Raw genomic sequence first — 17,439 nt, forward strand, 5'->3', positions numbered from 1 at the left:
TGTACTCCTGTTATGACTCAGTGGAAAGATGTAAGGTAGAATGCAATGGAGGATATTGTACCTTTTTTACAAGAGAAATCCAAATCATACAACACGATTAATTGTGAACTTTGTGAGGGCATGCCCCAAATAACATACTGTTGTGTAATTGAGGGTAAACACGATGACAATGAGGGAGAGACAGAAATTTAATGTGCATCCGAGCGCTAGCGACGAACTGCGCAACCTGTGCGAGCCGAGCAGTCTGTCACAAAAACTAAAAGTGACAAGCATAAGCAGTGAAATGGAAAGACTCCCTCTCGGAGTCTGAATTCTTGGGTCAGCGTAATGTCTCTCTTTCTCCCAACCCCCAAAGAATGGGAAGTCTGTGTGGAACTCTGAACAATGACTGAAATGTTAGCATCTCTGCAAACACAATGAAACACCACAGACAGTCTTTTAAAAAAAGCTAACGCTTCCAGGCTAATCATGGCGACGGCTCCCTCGTGGTCCCCTGTTACTGCTAGTCACGACACGTTCCCATGAAAAGCAAAGCCCACAGCGCCCCATTTGCGACAGGCATAATGCCAGTTAAGTGTTTGGTGGGATAGAAAACAACTAGAATACAACTCTGCCAAGACAACAGGATTTCATGGATATCTAATAAGTGCTGTAGTAACAAGGAGGCAAAAACGGGGGAGGCTGGGAAGGCAGGATGCAAAACACTGACCACTTAGCCACAAGCTGCCCTAGACAACACAACGTCCCCAAACCTGGCACACACACACACACACAGCTAGCTCTCGCTCTCTTTCTGTCTCCGTCTCTCTCTCTCTCCCTCTCTGTCCATTTACCAAGCAGACAAGCTGGGATGAGCCGAATAAGCCTGCCTGTGACTCCATCAGGAAGATGGGGGATCAATAGAAGGGAATGCACCATTTTCAGATAGAGCCAGACAAGAGCTGGGGAAGCAGAGCGCAGAGACAGAGCATCACTGGAGGACTCATTACGTAGTGCCTGTGCGTGTGGGATGGCCAGCAACTTGTGGAGCGGCAACCTATCAATGCAGAACGGTGGCGATTTGGGTTGATGGCGGCGTAATTGGATTGAAGTGCTAATGAAAATACAATCTGTCTTGAGCGTGTCCCTATCAAGGTGAGAGCTGAGAACAATAGTACGCAGAGACTCTGTTCTCCACGTACGGCAATACCGACAGTAGGCATCTCTTTCCCCATGTAACATTTCCAGCCCTCCCATCAGTCAATTGCATCCTGATGACCCGGCTACAATGCAAATAGTGTCCGGATTTAACACCTGCCAAGTACCAAATGCCAGTGTGATTAGGCTTTTCCAGGAAAATAAACCATGATCATTGACCTCAACAGTCAAAAGGATAATCATTCACCTCCCAACCGAAATGATAATTATTCACCTCGACAACAAAAGCCTTTTTCGGCGGATGAGTCTGACCTCTAGACTGCAACACGCAGTTCTGTGAGCGGCTTTGTAAAAAGCATACACTGTATAATTTGAGAGTCAATTAATTGAGCTCCCCGCAGTATACATTTGAATCATTGCGGTTGAGTCTAGTAGGTGTTGACAGTGTGCGTTTTAAAACAGAGAGATCATAAAAAACACTGACAGATAAACTTTACCTATCTGTTTAAAAACGTCTCAATTTGTATTGGGCAAGATCAGTGTTGCAGCTCACTGAAATTCTGACACGACATATATTATATTCCTATGATCGTCATACGACACTGTACACTGGATGACGCCTGAACATAATTTAAATCAATCCCGATTCAAAAGCGAGTCTACTCAACACGGAATTGAAACTTTGCAATTATCTTGAGGACAGAGTGGTAGAAACCACAATGCCACTTGCGAGGTCTTTAATAGCTTTGTGTTATACATATCATCGTGACAATGCTAATATCCTGATGTCAAAAAGATAAAACAAAACAAACTAACAAGCCGCGTTTTTATCTACTTTGGTCATGTGAATTCGCGGATGGATCGACTGACACAACCACGACGCAGGAATCAATAATCAACGCCGTTATCGCCTCATCTCTGCAGTGAATGTTTTACAACATAATAGCGCTGAAAATGAGTAAGGTGTTTTTTATGGCTCGGTCTCCCCGCAGACCTGCAGTAACACAGACACAAATAAAGGTATCTAGCCGCAGTAAGAGCGGCAGGAAGCAGATCCCAAATTCTTACATTTACAGTCTGTCTGCATCGTTAAAACGCTAATTATACATTTGAGGGGATACAAAATGGGAATGATATCCAGCCGCAACTTTAGACTCTGTCCTCTGATTCACTGAGGCATCCATACGCATCCTGATACTGAATTTGTCCTCTTTAAATAATCTCCAAGCCAAGGGATCTTTAGCTAGCAGACCATGGAATTGCTTCAGTGTTGCCGTCACCTGGATTTACTGTATCCTTTTGACATGGATGTGCAATAAATCTCCGGGCCTCATGCAGGCCATTTCAAAATAAATCCCTTTGACCATAGCTCCAGAGTAATCTGCTCTACTAAAATGCTAATTTGTTGTATCCTCTTGCAAAATTAGACTGTATAAATCCTTGTACTCGGACTATGACCTGTCGGTACTGGGCAAACATTCAATTTTAACGTTGAGTTCTTGTGCAGGGGCAAACGTGTACCCCAATTCTTTTGAATTGGATTTTGATTGATCATCAAAAGCCCCGATACCAAACGCAAAAATTCCAAAACTGAATTTCGATGATTTAAAAATGAAAGATGTTTATAGTGCCACGGTCATTTTTCATTTTAGTTAATCAGTTGATTTGAACTCTGCAAGCATTGCCCAAGTTTGCGTTCCATGATGATTTTACGGGCAAACCCAACTCAAATGGTGATATTCATCAGCACAGAATCATAAGACGCATTCTGGTTACTCGCTTTCATGAATGAGGTTCAATGTGAAGCTGTCACCTGATAACAAACATCTCAACTACCCAGGCGAGTGCAGCATAAACCTTTGTGGTTAAACTGAGGCGTTCGTTTTCCCAGTACTTATGACAGTCATTGAATTCACTTCCAAACAAGGCCTAAGGCTAAGGCCATGCCGTATTTTTTGCAGCATCAAATTGCTACACTTAGTATACAGTATGCACAAACTTCTTGTCAACAAGCACATTACCTTCACCCATGTGACGTTAAATCTCCTATCCCCATCCCTCTCTATTCATTCACCCATCACTTAAGACTCCAGCAGGAGCTCAGTGAGATGGAATAAATCCTAAGAGACGTTTAGTAAAAAGTGTGGTAAACCCTGCCTGTAAAGTCTCAGAGTTGATGCAAAGCAAGACTGGTAGGTGTTAAAAATAACACTCATGCCCCATACATTAACAGCTTCATTAAGATCATGACTTTTATTGTTTAAGGCTTGAGTGTTGTCCTTGAAGCCAAACGGTATAGTTGGCATATTAAGCATGTTTATTTGAAGCCTGTCACTAATGTCCCTGATTAATCCACAAATTTTGCACGACCTGATTTGCATTAAGTAACAAGGGCATGCTCTGGCAGCATTTAGACAGGCAAAATAAGTCTAGAAGAACCAAATTGCCTTAGCTGTGCTTTACGGATATATAAATAGACATTTTAATTTATTTATACATTTCACGTTTGTTTATTTATTTAGGGAAGGCAATTGAGAAGAGATTCTCATTTGCAATGCTAAACTTGTCGGCAGACAGCAGCGCAAAAAAACAGCAAAATAAAAGTAAATAGAAATAGAAATGCTTTACAGCGTGATACCATACGGTTCCAGATTTGTATAATACATGACGTCTTAAGATGGCCATAACAGGCTAAAATCAGGTGCAGACCATGGAGAGTAACCCGCACTAACTTTTTATTTATGATGAATGAGGTGAGGTATGAAATAATTCAGATCCGTCCATCCATTTTTTGGGTGGGCTTGTCCTAATGACTTCTAAGTGATTTAGAGCCTATCCAAACAAAATTTTGGTGAGAGGCAAGTCGCACCGTAAACTGGGGGGCTAGGGACCAATAGGTTTGGGCATCGATAACCGAGACCCCCCATCCCCTCAAACACACACACTAAAAAATGTCTAAATATACAGGCGACTGATTTACTTTAGTCTTTGCTTCGCTGGTTTACCAAGCCACATTACTACATACTTTTGATCACAGGGTATAGAACATACAAAGGACTATCAGCTTGCAATAAACACTTGTAACTATGCAGCTACACTCATCAGAAGACTTTTCGTCAAAGCCATCAACTAATGGGGAATGCTTCTAATGCTACTTCCTCCTCACGCTCATCCCAAGGTTGCATTCGGTGAGACAGACGTACTTGGCTCGGGCTCTCTTTGCAACAGCTCCTGTGAGAACAACAGATGGCACTGAGGCACCTTACCACAGACGATATTTCACGCACACACAAGCACACACCTTGTTGGCCAATCAGAGGCAGGACAGTAAAAATAGACACTGGGATTGGGCTAACCACATGAGATTTGAATTCTCATCTGGGACTTGACGCTCCAGAGACATCTGCAACAAGGGAAGGCTATCACCAATAATCTCCAGGAAGGGTGGATATTATTAAGACTATAAAAATTGGTATTGTGGATTAAAAACAAGATTTGAACTAGTCCATACATTACAGAATAGCCTGACAATGAAAAAGAAACAACTGGAATTGCCAGGAACGATGCAAGAAAATATCAAAGTGCACTGCGATGCTATCAATCAATCATACAACTAAATAGACGCGTGGTTCCCTAGATATCCAACTCGGCCCGAATAAATCAATATTCCAGGATGCTAAATTGTAACATGGCGCAGGATGACAAACAAACACAGAATGTCATGACAGTGGATGTCAAAAAAACGGTGTTGCTATAGCAGGTTGACTTCTTGTCCTCTTGTCAAAAAAGGCAACCTGGCCCTGTTCCGTCAAAATGTGTTTCACCAGAGTTCTGAGGCAGATTAAGCAGCAATGTGCTGTCACAACATAGCCAATAGCCCTGCACAGTCAAATTCCCTCTAGCCTCTCCGAATGGTGGCTCTTTTGAAGGGAGTCTCCACTGGGAGCTGTTATACAAGTTCCCAGTATGCCATTGGGAAAACGGAAGATGATTACGATGTGGTAAGCGCGGACATATGGCTTGATCACATTGAGACATCGTTTGTTCATTTATTGAAGGGGAGTAATGTGTATGTCACTGCAAGGTCACTGAAAGGTTAAAACCTTTGATTCAACAACAGTTCAGCCGAATGTGTCTCACAGTGTGTTGACACTTTAGTTACACAATTAAATAATTGCAATAGCTCGACTAGAACGACTTGTTTGATCAAGTCAACACTTATCTGCGAACCAAGACAGTTTGTAGTGAGGTTTGCGTTACTTGGGCCAGAGTGTTAAAATGACAGCAGAAAGGACGAAGAAATCCAGCAAAGGAAAAATCAGGAAAGGTGTCACATACACATAACATAGGAACTCCATTCTTAAGTGCTTCAAGACACCTCAACTTAGCAATAGCCCTTTTGCAAGTTGCAGGTTTGTCACACTGAACGCGAAGTAAACCAGGACCAGATGAGCGATTATTTTTGGTTTGGCTTTGGCCATGAAAGGAGTAGCAAATTACAAGCATGAATGCTATTGTTCAAAACCCACGCAAACGGACCTCGATGCTAAAAGAGGCGGGTTCTTAGTCCACTTGTCGTCTGGGTTGTTTTGGTTCACTTGAGCACAAGTGTATAAGCAGTACAAATGCGGATCAGTGTTAAGACGGACGTAGAAATGATAGATTATAGGACTGCTCTCACAAAACATACATTTCAAATCCAAACTATAAACTAAAGTTTCATTTCCTCAAGCACTCCAGGAAGATTCTTTCGGGATCCTGTGTAGCTCCATTGCCACAAGGTCCATGGCTGCAAAACGGATCCCCCCTGATAACCTCCCTTGAGCTTGAGAAAGCGGAATAATCATGTGGAGCAAGGTCAGGGAAGTCTAGAGTTTGCTGCAGCGCGGCGATCTTCTTGTTGGGCAGGAACTCTCGGATTGGCAGGGAATTATGAGCAGGCATGTTGTCATGCTGAGTCCTGCCACAATTCTTGCCTCATCTTGCGCAGTGAACGAAAGAAAATGTATGTCTTTGAAGGCGTGCTGGTTAATCATCTGGTCCACGTTGACAAACTCGTATTTTGTAGTTGGGGCATTTGTGACACTTGTCCTGTAACTCTTCAGACAAACCTCGTATCTCCGTCTGTGGTATTGGCGCTCGTGACAGAGAACTTCCGACGCCTGTTTTAGCAGCTCTTTGTGATATCCCGATGGGTAAAAATAGCACAATCTAAAACCCAGAACGTATGCAACCTGGCAGATAGCAGTTGTTTTGGAAGTTTGAGTTTTGTCACACAGTGCTCTGTCGCAGACACTGTCTTGAATCAGATAGACAGATTCTGTTTTGACGATATACACAAATGTGAGTACCAAGTGAACGGGAAAGTATAAACAAACCTTAAAATCGACCCTACTATGTTTACCACTTAGACCAAATACCATTTTTTCATCAGGGTTAAATTTATTGCCATTCTGCCAAAGAGTGTCCCCACATTGACTGGGTCGCAGCGGCTAGCAATGAGCGCTAGTTTCTTCTGCTTCTCCAGGCCTGTCATCTGCTTTTATAGTTTATGGCATTCATGAAAAAAGATGCGCGGTGGGGTTCGCGGCACATCCGGCGTCTACTGGCAACAACAGTAAGACAGCGCCCAGGCAGTGGAAGCCAATGACTCATACTGTGTGGAGATTTGTTAAGCGGGAGAGTGAGAGACCGGGGAGAGATGGCAAACGTACAATCGACATGCATCATGTGGAGTTTAAAGTGAGCAAACCAGTGTGTCATGAAAGGCGTTTTCTTCGGCCACTGAACGACATTGAAAAGCGATTTTATTGGAGGGCTCACCTGGTACATTGAGCTGCAAATCCTGTGTGTTGTCCTTATTTCATAGGTTAGTACTGTAACCTCCCACGTCTTCCCTCATCCTTATGCACAGCTTTTCTTCTTCCTACCAGCCTCCATCTTGACAAGGAATACTGTAACGTTGTATAGTCAACAGCAATACAGGCCAGGAATAACATAGACCTCTTATCCACCGGATTAGCAACGTGTTCAATGTCTGCAGGTTTAATCCAATCTTTCTAAGATTTAAAACCAGCACATTCAATTAAAGCAGCGTATTGTATTTGAATTGTCGACGGGCTGAAAAATATATAATTCATCCGATTTACTACAGTTGGTCTTTTGTGACTAATATTCGACTGAGTGCAGGAAAAATATAAAAGGGGATGACTTTCTGCCATATTAGGAAAGCTCAGGACATGGAAGATTCGGTAATTAATTAATGACGCATTTATTACTAACGACGACACCCTTTTCTGCGCAAACTCACTGTGCCTTGAATGCTTTATTAGAAAACTTGTTTCATGCAAAGATATTGTTGCTACCTGGTCCTTTTTTTCCAGATCACCCACTCAGCTAGTATGAAAATAAAATACATTTATGATGACTTTAATTCATTTTTACAGCCTTTTGGTGGCAACGTATAATTTGAAAGTGGCTACTGTGAATCGCCAGCTCTTGTGTCTCAGGATCTTAAATAAAAAAAGCTGTTACAGAAGCAGTCTTGCTCAGCGAGCTATGTCCGTCAAAGATGAGACAAACTATTACGTCATTAAAGTCTGAGTTCTGCAGTTTGGTCAATATCTGGCTCATAACCGAAAATCTAACATTTGACATCATTTGCATAGTAATGCAGTGAACCTTAGATTCAATAGAAAAAAATACACACAGATCAGTTCTACTGAATTTTGGTCATGTCAACGAGCAGGAACTTTTATAATTTTGTGTCTAATCCCAACAAGAAATCTCAAAACGTAATTACCTCCCACATCAGTTTTGGGGGTTGGCTAAATATGCACTTTACTGGAGAAGCGTTACGAGCACTAATGCTATTACTGCGTGATGTTCCGCCGTAACGGTTTTAACTGTGCCTTACTTGTCTGCCACATGCTCAGACTGACCACTTAAAGGTGGAGTTTGCAGTTTTCTAAAAAAAACTTTTTGTTCTTGCAAAGCGAATGGGTTGCATGCCGGTGTAGACCAGTGTACTTAGTTATGTTCGAAGATGTCTGTTTTCTCAACAGTTTTACTTGTGATAAATTGCAAAAAGGTAGGTGTGATTGCAATTTTGAAAACCGTGTGGCATCTTAGAATTTCAGTTTGTCTGATTTCACGTCTTCTTGGAAACCTGTCAATCACAAATCAAGCTTACTGTAAATCCACTTGCATTTTATGACTTGTTCAATATTGATTTATTCATATTAATGCCTAATAGTAATATCAAAATAACAAACTAAATAAAAATAAATAATAATAAAAATAACAACAAAATAAAACTAATTTGACGATATAGGACACCATCTCACTATGACTTGTGCTCTGAGTGCTAGCGGAATAAATGGCCCGACATTGTGCGTAATTTACAGCAAGGGACGGCATTGAATTTCAAACAATAACGCGGGGCTAATAACCGCAGCCTCTTAGTATTTTTCCAGTTGTTTAACCTCCTTGTACAGTCATTCGGGCGCAACATTTTTGGCATTCTGAGCATCTGGCTCGTACATTGTCCAACATGCATCATACCAACAACTTCCTCTTCCTCCAACTCTTTAACATGTTGAGCTCGGCCATAGTTGTCTTGAATTGCCGTCACACTTTGTCGCATGCCAGGATGTCACTTTGGGAGATGATTACTTTGTTGAATATATAATATATATATTTGGCATTTGTTGACATTTACACTAGGTCTTTAACACGTCCTCCATTTCAAGTCCTATACATTGAAGCCGTCCAACTATTGCATGCAAATTGCGGGTTTAGGATATGCTAATAAAGTGAAGGCAGTGTCTCGAAACCGAGGTCGTACAGTATACCTACTGTGCCGTTTATACAGCTCTAACCATTGTAAGAGACATATAGTCCACACACCATTAGTCAGCCTGCCACAAACGGGCTTAGTGTAGCGGTCCAGTGACCTCTAACTCAAAGGAGGACTCTAATCCCTGCAAATCTTCGAGCTACACCTCCTGTTCATTGAGTATGAAGAGCACTGTGGTCTAGCTCTCAATGATCTTGCCTCTGATTTCCATGAAGCACCCTCCACGGGGAATCTACTTTAGGTGATTCTCTGCAGATGCTCATGAGAGCCTGGCGTGTATAAGAGAGGAAACACTATAAAAGTGATTGTGTCATTGAGGGTTATCAGGTCCTGCTTATAATTTTAATACAGAATGATTGTAAACTAAATACGGGGGAGGCGTGCATTTTGAGAGCATCGTCAAGAGTTCAGGCAGCACTGATGGTGTAATGGCCATTCAAGCACCATTCATTATTCATTGGGATCAATCAGCAACAAACTTGCAGTAAAGGTCAAGTTGAATGCGGAAAAGCTCAGATTGCACAGAGTCAGAAATATTGCCTTTGAGAAATGTGACTTAATTGTGATCCTTGACATGGCCATGAGAATCTTCAGGATTTTGAAATACTGCAATAACAAGTGTCATTCCTGTTGGTGCAGATAGCGGTTGCTTTGTTCATATTCGTAGTAAATTATTAATGTAAAGTTATGAAGTCATAACATGGCTAATCCCTGTAGATGTGGGCCAGTAAATTAAGAATAATTAAAAAAAAATCTTGTTCAGTGCCCTTGGTTGGCTGTGAAAGAATTCGTATGAACTAATCCAACAGAAGGGGAACGCATTGAACTCAAAGGCACATTGGAACAGACAAAAGTGTAAAAATGTCAAATGGGTCAAGTTTTTAGCGGAGCAATTCATCCGCGAGGATAAGTGACACCATTTTGAAGTGGATCACAAACGGCTTCAGCTTCTACAGCTCCCCTGGAGATAGTGGCGTCTTCTTAGTCTGCTCTAATTAGAGATTAAAAGAAGCAGCTTCCTACTACGACTGGGTGTGTCGTCACGACTTGAAAAGCCACTTGTTCTTCTACCGCCACCAAACCCCCAATGATCTTAATAATAACCACATTACTTTCTTAGGGATGTAACCAGGTTGCCAGGCAATGATGAGTTTGTTGATAAAGGAGCATGATGTTAGTGAGAGGACACACCGTGGTAACTACATCAGAAGAGATCCCTCGGGCACAGCGGCCTAGAATTCAACCTGCTCTGAGCTTAGTGATGCATCCTATAGTTGTTCAATAAGGAACATAGCGCGTGATACGCATGGAAGAATTAGAAGACGTGCACTGGCCAACAAAAGAAGTAGAAAGATAAATCGTAGCCACCAGCATGCCGCTTTATCATGGCTGCCCCCCCCCCCCCTTCTCTTCAATCAGACACCCTGTGTGCTCGCTTTCAGGTTGGACTCGCAAGGACTCATCAGCATCTCTTTCAAATTGGGACATGTTACCCTCTAGCATGGATAGTGTGTGAGATGACGCGTGGGCCTCTGTGCCTCATTCAAGGCTGTGATGCCTTAAGTTTAAGAGTAACCCCAGTATAATCTTTCCCTACTTTTTTTGTAAGCGCCGAAAATGACATAGGGGTGCAAAGAGGGGAGCCTGTCAAATCGTGAAAGGCCTGAAGAAACGGTCCTTTTCTTTAAAGTGAGTCAGCTGTCCGAATAAACCCTTGTATCTCCGCTTCATGACAATTCCGTTTTTTTTTAACGTTCCCGCATGCAAAAATGTAGCAAACCGGCAGTAAGTCTTTTAAAAGAAAAACAAAAGATCTTCTTGTGGAATGTTTTTATATGATATCGCCGATAGAAAATTTGGCCCAAAAGTGGCCTTCAATTGGAGTCAAAAAGTATAACTTCATTATTTTTCAAGATAGCTCCACTTTTCCGATCTCTGATTGACAGGTTTTCAATGAAATTGTTAGTTGTTGTTCGTGATGCATGTCGTTATCTACCACATTAGCTGCACAATTTGCAAACAGCTACAAATTAGTTCAAGGCGGAAAAAGTGTGATTCTGTCAACAAAATGTCATTTTGGGCTCATCATTAAAGCTGCGATGAGCACATTAGATAAAATAAAGCAAAAATAATGTGAACGTCTAATTATGTACTATCACAGAACATCAAAGAAATGCGACTCACCCGGTCGCTGCATCATCATCCAGTTTGCAACGCATGATTTGCATTCGCCTAAAAATGTTGTCATCCGTGTCCTTGAAGTATTTCCACACACACACACACACGCCTGACATATCTGGAAGGTGGTAGGCATAGTATCGACAATTTTTGATTTTTTTTTTTTTTTTAATCAGAACCGGACACTGGTATCGGTCAAGCATCCTTTAGGTTTTCATTTGTCATATGGTGCCATAATTATATTTACAATGTCTGCACTGACACACATTCTGGACCACATAAACATTGTGGTAGCTGTATGAAAAAAGATTTTGTCCATTTATATTTCTGGAAAAGCCAGCAGTCATTTTGTCAGTTGTCATCGGGTAGTGACAATATAGTACATGAATGTGAGATGGTTGGCAAAACTCAGGAAGGGGACAATTGCATTGAAATGACTCCAAGCGGTTTCAGGGTTATCGAAAAGACCTGGTAGCATGAACCGGAGAACAGACGTGGTTCTGGTAAAAAAAGATAAACTCTTTGGCAGCCTAAAGCGAAACTTTGGCACTTAATCAGTGTGCCAAGCGTATTCCGACAGAAACTTTGATGGGCTTCTTCCTTAAGCCCTACAAAGCAGAGGCCACGGACTGCCTAAAGCTTTGACAAACTACTGTTAACGTGTCCGCAGGGATGCCGCGCTCAACATTCCGGCCTCGTTTTAATTTAATGAGTGACACGAACCCACTGTTCTGATTTCCTGATGGAGCTGACATATTTGCGGCTTGCTTGATTTGTAGAACAGTTCCAGGCTAGTACATTGCAAAAACAACACTAGCTTGATTTTCTCTTTATTTTTTGTTTTTAATTTAAAGAATCCGCGCTTGATCAATACTACGTTAAAGCTGATTTAAGAGAGTGTCACTTGTGTAACGCTACAGCAATTAAAGATGCGAAAGAAACAGCACTGACTCTGCACTTCTGTGAGCCCATCCTTAAGAAAAGGCGTTTATGGAACTCCCGCAGTGCTGCCTCGTCAGGTCACGTGAACGTGTAATGTCATCTTTTTCGCGTCCTGAGGCAGCGCTTCTCCTTTCAACGCTCTCAGACCTGGATCTGTCTGATCTGCTCCCCGTCATCGCCGAGTCAAGTCGTCCCGACGCGAACGAAATCACAGCCTCTGTGGCCTGGACCTCTTATTCTTGCAGATATTGAAAATGAGATTTTTATGAAAGGTGTGTGTGTGTGTGTGTGGGTGTGTGTGTGCGCGTGAGATAGTGGATTTTCCAATTCATGGCCGCACGTTTGAAGGGACACGCAATCCATCTTAAATCTGCTTAAATAATACTTACATGGGCTCCAAAAAAAACTGAGAAAAAAAACAAACTAGTTCTTGCATTTTACCTGCTCTCGTCTAGCTTCTCCTAATAGCCTCTCTCCCCAAAGGTGCACGTGTCTGTTTTTAATTTGGCTTTGCATAATAAAGCTCGACACTGCCGAAAGGCTTATTTGGATATGAAATATTTGTAAAGGCCTAAAGAGAGTCGGATAATTTCAAAGAGAATTCACTCAGGTTGCAAGACTAATGCTTTTGTTTTCCATTGTTGGTTTATTTAGCATAAATAATCAAGGATAATGATAGTGTGCAGTGTGACTAAAGAGGTTCCTTGTATTGCGTGTGAAACAGTTTTCTTCTTTTTGGTGTGTGCTCGAATGCTAGTTGAACTTGTGGCCGTTGCTTTTTGGCAGTGTTGAGTCAGACATAAGGCAGCGTGCAGCCTTTGCAGACCGCCATGCGTCCGTCCATCTTGTGCTGGGCACGGAGCAGCGTGGAACGAGCCTGTCGTCGTCGTCATCATGATGTAACACAGACTAAGAGATACAATCCCGCTGTAAACAAGTCAGTCCACATGATCCTTGAGAGGGACACATGTCGACTTGAAGAGCTTACTTTTCTTTCTTTTTCATCGTCATGCACAAGTTGACATGTTGTAACGCAGCTGACCCACGTTGTTTGTTGAGTAGTTACAATGGATAGTCATAAGAATTGATTATTTGGATGTTAGAAATTTGGGGAATTGAGCTGAATGGACTGTTGATTAATTCTGTCGTGAAGCAGCTTAGATAAAAGTCGAGTGTAATACTGGGCTGCAACCAGCAGAGGTGCTGTTTAGTTCATCTCAACTAGCTTGCAGTCCAGCTGGCCCGGATTTTGGGCTGGGCGATTATTGAAAGAATTGTAATCGTGATAATTTTTGAATGGATTTTGAAATCGCAATTAATAAAAACGGTTATTAATTGATTTAAAAGTTTTATTTATTCTGCTACCAATACTCAACTACTCAAAGCTACCATATCTTTTGGTCAAGTACAAAATGACCTTGGAAATATCAGCCTCTTCCAGTTTTATTTAGCTGCATCCACACCTTTGCTGCATTGTATCTTTGCACACATTCAAACTATAATCATCTCACTACATCGGCATCTCGCTTATCTCTATCATATTCATTATTCTCGTATTTGGTTGTATTATTTTGCTTTTGGGACCAAATGGAATAACCTTGGACCCCAGCTGTCGTATTTTGTGCCGTATCATGTGGAAATGTGTGAATACGATTAATAAAATAAATAAAATTATTTAACTCCTTGGAAACTCTACTCTACAACTAAACAGCAGAAAATTAATGAGATAAGAAGTGTAGAAGAATAATGTTGCGATTGACCTCTATTCATAGAATTTACAGATTAGGAAGAATATACATGCCGTTACGTTTCTGATTTATATGTGTTCCTTCATTGTTGTTTGTGTGTAAATATTTCTTATTTGAAGCAATATCACTTCAGGAAGTGGATGCTAATTTACTGTTAGCACGTCAATGGGATTTTACAGTGACATTAGCATGAGCACCGACAATGTTTTTAAAACAAAGCAAGTTTTGTATTGTAATTATTTTTGTTGTCTGTTCAGCTTTACGGTCAACTCCAACGAGGGTGTCATTAAACATCTGAAAGCACACTCACGGAGTGCAGAATCCGATATATGTCGCACACCTACTGCACAAGCAACAGGGTGCATTCAGGGTATTACCACAACGTCGGGAACTCGGAAACGCACGGCTACATTGGGCAAATTATTTTTATTCGGGTAAAAGCCAAAATCAAACTCACAATTAATTTTTGCAGCAACTGGTCTCTAAACACTAGCAGGAGCAGAAACAGAAGTTCAGAACATTCTGATACATTCTCCCATCTTATTAACAATAATATTTTTTCAACAACAATTTATGAATTGATTTATCATTAGTTTTCATCTTCAGTCGATCAAGGAAGATTTGTCAAACTCTCATCAGTGTTTCTTGTAACTCATCTTATTTTGCTCAAAAGCTCTGCAGTGTCCATAAATTTCATCTGTTCCCATTTACGCCATGGAACCGCTACCTTTTCCTGCTGCAGCGCATGCATTTTTAAACACTACTGTAATTCACTTGAGACAAAATGCATGGATACATCTCTGAATTCATACCTTACAATACAAATGTAAATCTGTGTGCGAGTGAGCTGTTCATGGTTGTCATTTGAGCAATCTCACTGGACTTTTACTCTGTGGGTGGGTTCTCGATTTACGGTGGAATTCTGTTCTTATGGTTGCAACTGGGGATGTATCGAAATGAAAATTCTTGGCTGAAACCGAAAACTAAAACGGCAAAAGAAATTTGAATTCTGCACCTTAAAAACCTAAAAAAAAATGCCCAATTTGTTAGGGGCTATGTTCATACTGCAGGTCAATTTCGCCGCATTTCTAGAATGGATCACGTGTGATTTTTACATGCCAGGCCTCTTTTGTTGTGGATTTAAATTGGATATTTATCCTACGACACAACACGTGTGTATTAGCTAAACCATTAATTACTTATAATTAAATAGTTAATCCTCTGTTTCTGTCATTCCTTCCTCCTATTTGGGACAGTATTTGATACAAAAATAATTTAACTGCACAAACACACGTTTACTACGCCTAACCAAACACTTATTTCTAATGGTTGTTGTAATTAAGCTGCTATTTTCTCAAATGTATTTGGCCGCATAAAACATGGCGCTGTACTGCACTGAAAGATCAGTTAATCGACTTCGATACGACTTACACAGTAATCAACTATAGAAAAAATGTTTTAACCCCAAGTATACACTAGCAGTTGGGCAAACCATCAACATCCTGATTTAGCGTGTTATCATCTCTCACAGTAAAGTGTCACTCCACTAATATCAAATATCGGCTATGCAGGTGTCCAATTAATTTCTCCTTCACTGACAACACTGCAAAATAACCAAAAGAAAACGCGCTCTGTTGTAATACGCACCTCTAGTATACCCGTACATCTAAATCAAAACTAGATCCTTCACTCTTGAATGGTTTTCTCTTAACGCTGGCGCCATTTGTCAGGTTTCATCCATAATAAGTAAGTGTCATTTGCGACAGTGATGAATGTCGTCGCCCTTCAACGAGCACACCGCCCGGGTGGTTTCTTACTAAAAGCAGAGAGGCACATGATCAACAAAACACTGTCGTGACGCTCTTCTCACAAACGCCTGTAAACACACGAGGAGGAGCCACAACCAGGATTCACTCCCTCAGCATTTTCCCCGCCAGAGGAACACCCCCACTCCCCACTCAAGACGGATGAAGAGGCTCTCCCACGCCAAACCGTGCGCCACGAGATACCACGCATCAACCCTCACATGTCAACTCTTTAATTATTTACTTAAATATCCATGATGAGGTTATCACAAATGTAATCTGACAAAGCACCCCCCCACACACACACACACCACCAACACCATTGCGCTTACGTAACGACATTTCACCAACTTAGAGGATCTCATTTCAAAGCCTTTATCGTGGAATCAGCTTACATAACAGATGATTCAGAGTAGGAGTTGGTGTGTGCGTGTATGTGGGTATGCATCAGTGTGCTTGAGAGGGAGCAAATGAAGCGGCACTCTCCCTGACAGACCCTTGATAGGCTCCATGCAGCCCAGCATCGCTTGTCAAGGGCTAACCCCCTCCCCCACCTCTACTCCCTTAAAGACTGCACCTGCTGTACACAATAACAGGTGCATTTCAAGTGTGTTATACCGCCCAGTAACACACACACACACACACACACACTTCCTCTCTCGCCCTCTCTGTGTGTTGAAGGGGAGCCCAGCATCACTCCCCATCCATAACAAACAGGTCCCACACAAGAGCAGTGGACGACAACACAGCAGTAGATGGAGGCCAACATAAATCCCCTTGACACATTACCCCACACATTATACACACCCACCCCTTGCTAACCTCTGAGACTGCCCCCACCACTCCCACAACCCCCCACCCCTGCTTGTGTAGAACCACAATTTATGCCATGCAAAATAACGCTGCGCCGTCAGCGTTTGCAAAAAGAGTTGAGGAGGAGGGGTAGCAAAATGTGGTCCAAGTTGGATACGAGAAAAGAAATGGGGCGCGGAGTAAGCTAATTAGCATGAGCCGCAGCACCTGCCTGACAGGACGCCTAGTGGGGGCGGAGGGAGAAACCAAAGGATGGCGCCCGAGCGTCCTGCACCGTTACTACCACGGTTATTAACGATATTAATCCACTTAAGAGCGAGTTAATAAACGTGTCTTACCCGCACAGCCCACAAGAAGCAGGGCTACAAAGATGTCCCTGGATCGGACCATGGCAAAGTCCCCCCCGCCACCGCCTCCACTTGAGGCGAGCGCTCGAACGGTGAAACGGCTGGTCGGCTCACTCCTCTTGACCCCCTCCCAACACCCCCACCCTAGTCTCCAAAGGTGGGTGTGCGAGTCGCCCCCGGCTTTGTGGCGGTGGCTCCTCAGCAAGCGTTCATCCTCAAATGGAAGCGCTCCGTGTGGCTCATTCGGCGGTCAGCGGGAGGAGGGCGAGTTGCTGGTTCTGCTGCTGCTTCTGGTGGCGGTGGTGGTGATGAGGATGAGCGCCACAGCGCCGTTCAAAGTGTGACTGACAAGCCGAGCCTTTTCACACGCGCGAATCAATGCGCGAGGCAGAGACGATGCACCTCCTATTAAATAGTGCGCGTGTACAGTGACAAAAAAGGACCCGTGGACCCTTTAATAGGCACATACGAGGTCATATACGCTCAGCTGTGGGGGCACCCACCTTTTATGTGTATATTCTCCAATAGTTATATTCAATTATAAAGACGACCACCTTTATTTGTTCAAAAGTATCATTTGAAATGTCTGCCATCCATCAATTTTCCATTAC

At 42.4% G+C, this 17,439-nt stretch overlaps 1 protein-coding gene across 4 annotated transcripts in view; it reads right to left on the reverse strand.

Annotated features, from left to right (window-relative positions):
• The window catches only part of ncam1b (neural cell adhesion molecule 1b), a 62,603-nt gene extending 45,422 nt beyond the window's left edge, over positions 1 to 17,181 (reverse strand). For all 4 annotated transcript variants that reach the window (XM_088301520.1, XM_088301519.1, XM_088301518.1 and 1 more), the window contains exon 1: positions 16,820 to 17,181. In XM_088301520.1, the coding sequence (XP_088157646.1) occupies positions 16,820 to 16,871 (52 nt within the window). In that variant the 5' untranslated portion in view covers positions 16,872 to 17,181. The remainder of the gene's footprint in view (positions 1 to 16,819) is intronic.
• Positions 17,182 to 17,439: the final 258 nt, after the last annotated feature.

The sequence above is a fragment of the Idiotropiscis lumnitzeri genome, chromosome 7 (assembly GCF_059441095.1).
Source record: "Idiotropiscis lumnitzeri isolate Australia: NSW breed Sydney's pygmy pipehorse chromosome 7, RoL_Ilum_1.0, whole genome shotgun sequence".
NCBI lineage: Eukaryota > Metazoa > Chordata > Actinopteri > Syngnathiformes > Syngnathidae > Idiotropiscis > Idiotropiscis lumnitzeri.